Source organism: Mus pahari, chromosome 3 (genome assembly GCF_900095145.1).
Source record: "Mus pahari chromosome 3, PAHARI_EIJ_v1.1, whole genome shotgun sequence".
Lineage (NCBI taxonomy): Eukaryota > Metazoa > Chordata > Mammalia > Rodentia > Muridae > Mus > Mus pahari.
Window position 1 is genome coordinate 38,877,462 of NC_034592.1, and position 10,319 is coordinate 38,887,780.

At 42.7% G+C, this 10,319-nt stretch overlaps 1 protein-coding gene across 1 annotated transcript in view; it reads right to left on the reverse strand.

Moving 5' to 3' along the window:
* Neb (nebulin) overlaps nt 1-10,319 on the reverse strand; it is a 196,883-nt gene that overhangs the window by 63,211 nt on the left and 123,353 nt on the right. The window contains 17 exon segments of the mRNA XM_029536160.1: nt 158-265; nt 557-661; nt 759-863; nt 1,546-1,650; nt 1,992-2,189; nt 2,599-2,712; nt 3,028-3,135; nt 3,819-3,923; nt 4,222-4,326; nt 4,438-4,542; nt 5,649-5,960; nt 6,637-6,744; nt 6,870-6,971; nt 7,143-7,241; nt 7,742-7,846; nt 8,673-8,984; nt 9,088-9,192. Coding sequence (XP_029392020.1) covers nt 158-265; nt 557-661; nt 759-863; nt 1,546-1,650; nt 1,992-2,189; nt 2,599-2,712; nt 3,028-3,135; nt 3,819-3,923; nt 4,222-4,326; nt 4,438-4,542; nt 5,649-5,960; nt 6,637-6,744; nt 6,870-6,971; nt 7,143-7,241; nt 7,742-7,846; nt 8,673-8,984; nt 9,088-9,192 — 2,301 coding nt within the window.

The following is a 10,319-nucleotide window of genomic DNA, read 5'->3' on the forward strand; positions in this document are numbered from 1 at the left end:
AGACCCTGGTGCCCAGCTATTGGAAATATTTGCCAGACACTCCAGAGAATAATGGGGTGTTTCTGGGCAACATTTGAAGAGCTTGGGGAATTCTTGGTAAGGGGAGCAGAGGAGAGCGGAGGGTGAGGGGAGGCTATGATGTTTGCACTTGACTTACATGGCTGGCCAGGTGCTTCTGGTTCTTGGCATGTGTCAGGGACAAGGTGCTGGAAGGCAGGTTATAGCTGGTGGCTTTCACCTTATCCCAGGCCTCTTTGTATATGTTCTAGAAGGGTTAAAAATCTTGTGAGTACAGGAACTGAATTCTGGCTAGCTCCCACATCCTTGGGTTTTCCTGTGTCTCTGTCCTCAGATGGGCTTCGCCAACCCCAGGGTATTTCTTCAAGTGAGGTTTAAATTGTATAGCGAGAATTGGTAGGTAAATTTGGAATTTGATGATCCAGGGGAAACTTGACAAAACTTTAGGGAAAAGTCTTATCCCTTTTGCTTGCTCTCTCTGATGGGGGGGGGGNGGGGGGAAAAGACAGCTCCTAAGAATAAGGAAAAGACAACTCACACTGCTGTATAGACTCTTGAGGTTCTTGGTTCTGTCGTAGTCTGCTGTCTCTAGCACTGTGGTATACTTGTCCTTAATCTGATGGTAATTTTCTTTATATTTTACCTGCAGACCAAAGAGAACGACTTCTGTACCCTTGCTGGTGGGAGATCTCTAAGACAAGAAAGGGCTTGCCCTGCATGGCAGGACAAGGACACCATACCTCACTGGCATTAATGCCACTCTGAAGTGCAGTCACGTAAACTGGCGTGTCTGTGACCAGGTTATAGTTCTGCAGATTCTCTTTACTTGCTGCTGTGTATTGTAGCTGTGGAGAAAAACTGAAGTCACCCAACGGGGTAAAAAGCAGTGCTAGTTCTTTACTGCAACCCAGGCACCCTTTTCTTTATGTCTGGGTTTCCACTCTAACTTAAGAAGTAGGCTGCCGTCCCTCTGAAGTTCGAGGATTCTGTGTGGCAGCCAAAACAGCTTTGGCAGCTTTCCTCCTCCAAGAGAGAGGTCTGGACCTCTGTGAGGTGCCTTTCTTCATTTTGTTACCTGCTCCAAGCCACCTCCCGGTCCTCCCATCAGCAGCCTGCTCTGCCAATGGTCCATCTGCTCAATCGCAGCTCAGCCACATGCTGGGACATGCCCCAGATAATGATGTCTTTCCCCCTCCAAACATATGTCCCTGTTGTCAAAACATACTTTACTTCCTAAATTCTGCACATTAACCAAGCCAAGATGACGATGCCTATGAGTAGTTCATCATCCACCAATGCCCTCCTCTATAACTTCCTGTTATAAATATGTATCACCTTCAGCCATAGGACAGACTCATACCAGAGCAGGTCACTAGAAGAGGTTTGATTGGGACCCAATTTGTTTGCCTTAGATCATACACCTTTCTAGCAGTCTCTCAATCAGAGCCTGGTGACAGCCGCCTACAGATGCTACCACGGACTACAGTGACATCTGGATAGTTGGTCCTTAAAGGGAGATTGGCTCACCTGACTCTGGAGGTCATATGATTTCTTGGCATGGAGGATCTGGGGTGTGTCCCAAACATAGCAGCCAATGCCTTTCAGCCAATTCAAGTCATCTTTATATACATTCTGCAACAAAGAAGGAACATGAAAGATGGTGGGCGTTTAGACTTTACAGTTGGTCACTGCTTGGTGGTTTCTTACTGCTCCCTGGCCTTCAATAGCTGAGAACTTCTTCTTGGCTGAATAATATCTCAGAGGGGGACAGTGTCTGAGTGTAGCGCTGAACAGATTAAATATTCAACACAAGTGTCCTGTGGCTCAAAGGGGATTCTGACATGAGGCGTGGTTACTCATGCCACTCAGTGGTAAAAGTCTTTGGGTCTGTGAACAGGAGACGTTGTGCCATACAAGGTTAACTGGGAACAGAAGTCTGTAGGATAAGTCAAACTACAGAAAGGACATCATACATCACTTAAGATCTCCTGGGCATTTCGGGCACGGATAACATTGGGCTCCTCGGGAAGTGATGTCCACTGATGAAAGTAGTGTCGGTACTCCAGGTCACTGAGGATATACTGGCACCTCTTCGCCAACACATGGTTCATCATGTCATTGGGAATATGCACGTTTGCTTTGGTGTCTTCATAATCTCTTCTGTAGTTCAACTAAAGATGTTTGTAAAGACAAAAAATATTACACTTGAATTATTCTGCCCAATCTCTTTAGTCTCCCATATAGAATAGTACATATAGAATAATGTTTAAGATAACACTAACCATTATAAATATTCTTCCTATTCCTCTATCATGCTATGTCAACAGGGGAGTTGTTTTCTACTTCTGTCAATTCAAAGCTCTTAGTGTGTGCTTGGTCAAAAAAAGGGTGGGGGTGGGGAGCGGGACAATGTCCACAGACTTTAAGGGTCCAAAGGTGAGGGTGAAGAAATCTAAAAGATGATCCACCCCATACCACTCTCTCCCCAGGTAATCTTGAGTCACAGGGAAGGCTATAGATTGGTAGACACAAGAGGACATGGAAGATGTAGACATCTACAGGGAAGCAAGCCTAGCTTACCGCACTCCGCATCTGCTGGAAATCCAGGCAGTGGACCACACCAGGGAACTCACTTATTTCTTTTCCAGCCAGATAGTGACCTTTCTGCTTCTCATAGGTTTCCTTGTATTTAAGCTGAAAAAATGGATTCAACATTGAGAATTCCTGGAGTTTTCTTTTTTTTTTTTTTCATTTTTTAAAGATTTATTTATTGTTATATGTAAGTACACTGTGGTTGTCTTCAGACACACCAGAAGAGGGCATCGGATCTCATTGCGGATGGTTGTGAGCCACCATGTGGTTGCTGGGATTTGAACTCAGGACCTTTGGAAGAGCAGTCAGTGCTCTTACCCACTGAGCCATTTCACCAGCCCTCCTGGAGTTTTATATACAGTTTCTTGTTTCCCAATAAAGACTCTGATCCTAAGAGAGGAAACGTATCAAACGAACCTCACTGTTCACCAGGTCAGCATGCTTGGCTCCAACAATTGGAATATAGCGCTCATCCAGGGTGTAGCCGTAGGCCTTGGTGCCCTCCCATGCTCCCTTGTATAGTATCTGGAACAAAAAAACATGTGTTAATAACATTGTATTCAATTATATTCAGATAGCACTAAAGCAACCACTAAAGTTCAGGTGGAAGGTTTATGTTCAAGGCAAGGATGAAAACTTTATTTGTAGTCATTAGAGTGTCTAACCTGGAACAGGGTAGTTATTTGATTAAATCTACAAACTGAGCCATCTTATATCAGAGTTGATGTATTTCTACTCTTTGAAAAAAAATGATGAGAAATTCTTATACAAGGTAGGATTTACCAAGCACTGTTATGTATTGACACACATGTTCGCTCTGTCTCTCTGTCTCTCTCTGTCTCTGTCTGTCTGTCTGTCTGTCTGTCTGTCTCTCTCTCTCTCCTACTCCTTTGAATTAGCTGAGTTAATTAGGAATTAGGAAGTAAACAGTAAACACCTCCCCTTTGTTGGCTGGAATTGTGTGTATGTGATTATTGAAGGAGGTAACCCCCGCCCTTCTTTTGGTACCTGCTCCACCCTTTCTGCTGTCTCCAGAGCCCTGACAGCACTTATTATATGTACTTATTATATGTACCTGTTTATTTGTGTCAGTATAAGAAATGATCACCTTCCAATTTCATCAGTTTACAAAGTCAATCAAGAATATGAATACAGAGAAGAGCTTATTTAGGAAACAAGTTATAATATAAAATAGGTACTATACTCACAGTACTATAGAGTTTCCCCATGTCTTTGGAGTGGGAGATATATGGTGTGTCTGGAGAAAATATGTACTTGCCCTTGGCTTTATTAAATGTTTCTTTATATTTCACCTAGGAAGAAAGGGAAAAAAAATCTTTGGTTAGTCTAAACATCTATTTAAATTTTCTTAAGACATACTGAAAACTTAATCTACACATATATAAAAACTACCCAGTTTGGTTGAACTTCTGTTCATTTTAGAATATTCCGGTCAAGAATACAGATACCTAAAAGTGGGTGTGGTATATACCATTGCCAAAGCTTATCTTACGACTTGCCCCTCTCTTCTAATTATCAGCTATGTAAAGTTAAAGGAACTGATCACTCTCTTAGCTCCTCAGCTGAAGCACTTCAACAGTATGAACTTACATCACTTTGATTGACTGAGTTTATCTTGGCTAGAACAATCTCTGGAGGATCCTCCACGCTTGTAAAGTTGGGATAGTTGGCAAGAGCATCTTTCTTGTATTTTATCTGGAATGAATAGAGACAAGTAAGATAGCTCTGTCCCCATGGGGCATCCATCCCTGGGTGGCAGGTAAGGAAAGTAAGCTTTTGGTTAGAAATCCAACAGGCTCTGCATACCTGATTCACCATTTCCTGGTTCTTTGTAACCCTCACATGGTCCACAGAATCCAGAGGGATCCAGCCAATACCTCGGAGCCATTCCAGGTCGGCTTTGTAGACATTCTGAGGGGGAGAGGAGAGATGGAGGAACTGGTAAGTGACACAGGACAACCACGGAGCAGTCCAGGCAATATTTTCAGAAAATTTAGATGGATTTCTCCTTAGCAGCTACTGTCTCCTTCATTCAGCCACAGCTTTACCTGGTTCTATTTCTTGAGCCTCTGACTGCACAAGGCCCTGAATTAAGTGCCTTAAGGAATCAGTGTAAGATGATGTGCTGTAAGAGCTAGCTCAATGGAGTGCTGTTGGCATCAAAGAGCTGTTGATATAGGAAAGGTTTACCAAAGAGGCTGTAGTTTTAGGTAGACAGGGTACCTCACCTCTGCTACAGTTTGCTACCTGAACGGAAGGAAGGAGAGTGCACATGAAAATGGTCAGGAAGGTTTAGGGGACGGGACAGCATCTCCTCTAAGCTGGACAAGCCTGCCTGCTCCTGTCACCACCTTCTCTCGTGCCCTAGCTCCTGGGCTTGCTGGCCCTTTCCAGACAAAATGAAGAGTGGGTGGTTGGAGTAAAGGTGGACTCCAGTCGTTTTGTAGCAATCGATGAAGCAGTCTCCTTTCCTATCAGGTAGTGATGAGAAGACCCACGAGGAGTCATCTGCATCTGACACAGGACTGCGATGTGCATTCAGGCTTCCGTGTGGGGTGGCCTGCGTCATTATGTACTACAGTCTTAGTTTAACTAAGGCTCTTCTTGAGGGATGTTGGGTACATGCAGCTTATAGTACTCTCTCTCTCTGTCTCTCTCTCTGTCTCTCTGTCTCTCTCTCTCTGTCTCTCTGTCTCTCTCTCTGTCTCTCTGTCTCTCTCTGTCTCTCTGTCTCTCTCTGTCTGTCTGTCTCTGTCTGTCTCTGTCTCTCTCTCTCTCTCAGTTCTTTGTAAGCAGTTCCTTACGTGTAAGAGTAAGATGTTCAGTGGAGTAGGAAGGAGGCTTTTCAATCTCTATCTAGGATCATGAGTACTAAATCCTCAATTCAGTCTCCAGCATCATTCCTTTTCAGGGATAAAACTAAATGCTTATGGTCCAAACTGACAAAAAGGCAATGCTTCTTTTTATTCTCAGAGTGTATGGCACCGACGAGATAACAAGAAACGACAGTTACTTACGTCACTCTGAAGGTCGTAGGCAATTTTTGCCTGAATAACATCATTTTGGTCAGGGTGGCAGGTCCACTGGTGTAGGTATTGACGGTAATCGATGTCACTGACGAGGTTCTGTCCTTCCTTGGCGGCCACAACGGACACCATGTCAGCAGGGATATTGATTTTGGCCTTTGACTTATGGTAGTTCTCCTTGTAGAGTCTGTCATTCTGAATCTGGCCTGCGTGCTCAAACCAAACCAGCTTGGGGTCGTCTCTCATTGTAGGAACGCCTACGTAGTGACCTCGCTGCTTAACGTGTTCGGCTTTGTATTTCAGCTGCAGAGAGGTAGAATACAGAACCCAGACGCTTTGATAAGCATGTAGCACAAAGTGGGGTTGGTGAAGAAGGAGAAACAGCAGTAGCTTTAGCCCCTAGCTTTTGGTTGGACACTTCTATTCTGATATTAAAAAAAGAAACCCACAGAGAGAAATGAATACCACTGAAATAAATAGACATGAAGAAATAGCCAGTTCACACTTGCCACTGCTGTTGCTTTAGATCGTTTCCCAGCTCACCGAGAGGAGGCTGGCCTTCATACATAGTTGAAGGTGGCTTTGAACTCCTGACCCTCATGCCTCGACCTTCTAAGTTCTGCGATTATGAGTTTGGGTGGTAACACCTGGCTGAAATAGCATTTTAAATTGAACTCCCTACCCCCATATCATTGTTCTCTAATTATGGCTATTTCTCTATTTGGGAGTCTGCAGATTTTATAGCAGCCAGATGATATAAGAAAAAAGCAAATCCCAAACCAACCAAACAACAAAAACAAGCCCCAAACCCAAGTGAAAAGAGCCAAAAGGGAGGGGCTATTTCAGGCCTCGGTTAGCACAGCTTCATCTACCAAGCTGAGATGGAGCATCCTCAAGCTGTCATCTGTATTTTACAATGTGTGTCCCTTTCCGGCAAGGCCTGGCTTCTGCAGGGTGCAGTCATATTGGAATAAATTACCTCACTCTGAACATCACTGGAACGATGGGCATGAACGAATGGTACAGCATCGGGTGGCAGAATGTAGCCTGTGGCTTTCTGTTTCTCCCAGCCTTCCTTGTAGAGGTACTAAAAGACCAAGAGCCACATTAGGGGTTAAGTGCAGGGTCGGGGGTGGTGGTGGGGAAGATGAGGTCATGTATGTAAATCCACAGACCCATCTCCAAGCACGAGGCACCTGCAAAAGTCCTTACCTGGTCCAGGATCCGAGCAGCCTCCTGGGCAGTGTGCAGCAGTGGGGTTTCTGTAAGGGTATATTTTGACTTGATGGCATTCCAATCTTTCCGATATTTAATCTAAAAATGAGAGGCACGGGGGGGGGGAATTACTCGATGTTAAGAAATCTCTATGAAACCTCTCTATATTACTAGCACAGGTAATTTTGGTGATGAGATTATTAGCGCAGTCATTGCAGGAAGAGGAGAGTTTGGGCACTGCGGTACGATTTACAGCAGCTATTTTCTTACATCATCTCGGATCTCATTGCTCTGTTTCGCTGTCACATAATCCACTCTGTCATCCACAGGAGTGAAGTTGAGAGTTTCTATTTTTGTGCGATACTTTTTCTATGAGGAAAAAGAGAAACCTGTCAGACACAGTCACTGGATGTGTGAGCCAAGAGATACTAAATTAAGCGTTTCTTTTAGAGGCATAAAGTACCATTGGTGAATGGCATTTTCTTCCTACAGATTATTTTTTCAATATTGGGGTTTGAATCCGGGGCCTCACAGATTTTCAAGTAGAAGGATTCCCACTCCTCCCAAGGTCTCATCATTACTTGCATCATCATATTCTATTTTTTCCAATGGACAAACTTCTCCCAGAAAATTGCTATTGCTGACAAGAGAAAATTCCCATTTGTGCTGTCGCATGCATCAGTGATTATGTTTGATGCTATTAGGGATATGGTACCAAAGTATAATAGGTGTAGTGATTTTGAAAAATGTCTGGCTTAAATTACAGCAATGAAAAACAGTTAAAATGCTGACCCAAGGTGATTGTATTTTGACTCCTGTCGTTTTCTAAGGAAATGTGCAGAATGTCTGGGCAAGGTCTTGGGAGTTACCTCACTGAAGATATCTGCAGCATGTTTGGCATGATTGACGGAGACAGAATCATTCGGCATCCACCCAATTCCGCGTAACCATTCCAAGTCAGCTTTGTAGACAGCCTGTGAGAACAAGGCCAGAATCAGTTTAGTCAGTCTAATTCCTTGAGCCTTTTGGTCTGAGGAGGAAACACAAGGTCAGCGGTGTAGAAGCAACGGAAGATATATTCAAGCTGCCAGGTCTGGTTGTCACAGCTAGAGGACATTCCTTCTATTTAATATAAGATAGCCTCAATTTGGCTCTAGGTTATGGTTGCCAAGTGACAGAGCCTGTCTGGAGCTGCATGTTCAGAATTTTCAAGAGTAATAGGAAGTCTTAGACTTGCAAAAAAAATTTTTTTTCCTGATTTGGAATTTTGACAACTTAATTCAAGATCTCTGACCAATTATATCAGTTGAAAAAGTGTATCTGGGTCTAGATCCTGTGTGTGAACTATCAATAGTATATATATATATATATATATATATATACATATATATACTATTGATATATATAATATATTATATAATATATATTAATAATATGAATGCTATAGATATATAATAAATATAATATAAATTACTATCTATAGAATGGATCTCTCTATTTAGGCCAGGCTGACCTTGAAGGCACAGCAACCCTCTTGTCTCTGACTCCCAAGTACTAGGATTATAGATATGAACTACTACAAATTTCCCACAGTAGTCTTTTTAAACCTTCCATCAAGACCTACACTCATTTACACTGCTATTCATTTCCTTCCTGGCCTTGTCGATTCTGATGTCATACTGCAAGGCCTAACTACTGTCAGACTCTTGGCTGGGTAAAGCCATGTCCTTGTGACAAAGGTACTTAATGCTGTGAACTTTCTGGGAGTCATAGGAAAATGGTACAGTGTAGCCCACTCACATCGCTCTGCAGCTCGTAGGCTTTCTTGGCCTGAATCACATCATTCTGGTCAGGCATGCATGTCCACTCGTGTAGGTAATTGCGATAGTCAATGTCGCTGACCAGTGTCTGGCACTTTTTCGAATGCAGGATAGAAAGCATGTCCACAGGGCTCTGGAACTTGGTCTTCCATTTGGCCCACTGCAGCCTGTACTCCCTTTCATTCTGAATCTTGCCAGCGATGAGGGCCCACCGGATCTTGTTGTCATCCCTGGCTGTGAGGGTGCCCACGTAGTGTCCCTTCTGCTTTTCGTGGTCAAGCTTGTATTTATACTGGAGATTAAGAAGCAGAGCAGATGGATCACAGTGCGCCCTCGGAAGCACACAGAGAATTTGCTGGGAAAAAAACCCCTAAAGGTATAAAAGGCTCACTTACATCACTGGCAATCTCCCTGGAGGCCTTGGCAGCCTGGATGGGGATGGCATCCAACCGGACATCACAGCTCATCTTGACTTCATCCCACCCCTCACGGTAGAGTTTCTGAAAAGGAGAAAATGTAGAAGAGGTGAAGTTATTTTTTTAATTTACATCACTGTTCTGGAACATGGAATCGCATTCACAATCAGAGACCCAGACCCCACTAGGCTTCTTCCTTGTTCCCGTTAATCACAGCTGCCGTGTGGCCATCCAAAGCCTGGCTCATTTTCCTTTTTAGTGTCAGTGTATAGATAGCGGTGAGATAAGTTATACGCTACAGGCTATTGTCTGTGTCTTCAGCTCAACTTTGCTGTTTTTATAATTACAGATGTTTTACATTTTTGAACTTTTCTTCTTTCCAGTATACCCTTTTCATTCTTCTATGACCGACAGTGTACATTGTTCAAGGCTAATAATCTGACCTGATAAGTATATGCTATATTTTTGCTGTTACAAACAACTGAAAATAAAGTAGTAACTTATCACTCCCTTCAAGGTCTTTATTTTCTACTCTAAAAGTCAGATGACAAGAACTACCATGAAAGATTTATAGCAAAGGACAGTGCAGAGTCTCCATTAAGTGTTTCTTTGCACTAAGGAATGTGATGTATCAAAAGTGATGGCGTTTGGCCAGTAAGTGCCTGAGATATACATATATCACATACATTTTAATGGCTACATTCTACATTGATCATGGTAGAAAGACTCAGAAATGACAGTAATTTAAACATATAATTTAAAAATCGTACTGATCAGCATGGGGACTTCCACAGTGAAGAAAAACATGACAGTGTCATAACTATTAATTGTGTCCTCAATTTGACATATCTGAGTCTTTAGGTGAATTTTATACTTGTAACTATGGTTAAGTGCTGTATGAATTTTCATTTAAGATTTTTGTTTGAGTGAATTTTGGGTGGGTCTAGTTTAAAAACTCATTTGCTTTCTGTAAAGAGGAAATAGTGTCTTCCATATTTAAATATATTATTAAACAGCATACTTCATGTAAATAAGTCATCATATTACCTTGAACAATTTTTTTAAAATTAATTAATTTATTTATTATATGTAAGTACACTGTAGCTGTCTTCAGACACTCCAGAAGAGTGCATCAGATCTTGTTACGGATGGTTATGAGCCACCATGTGGTTGCTGGGATTTGAACTCTGGACCTTCGGAAGAGCAGTCGG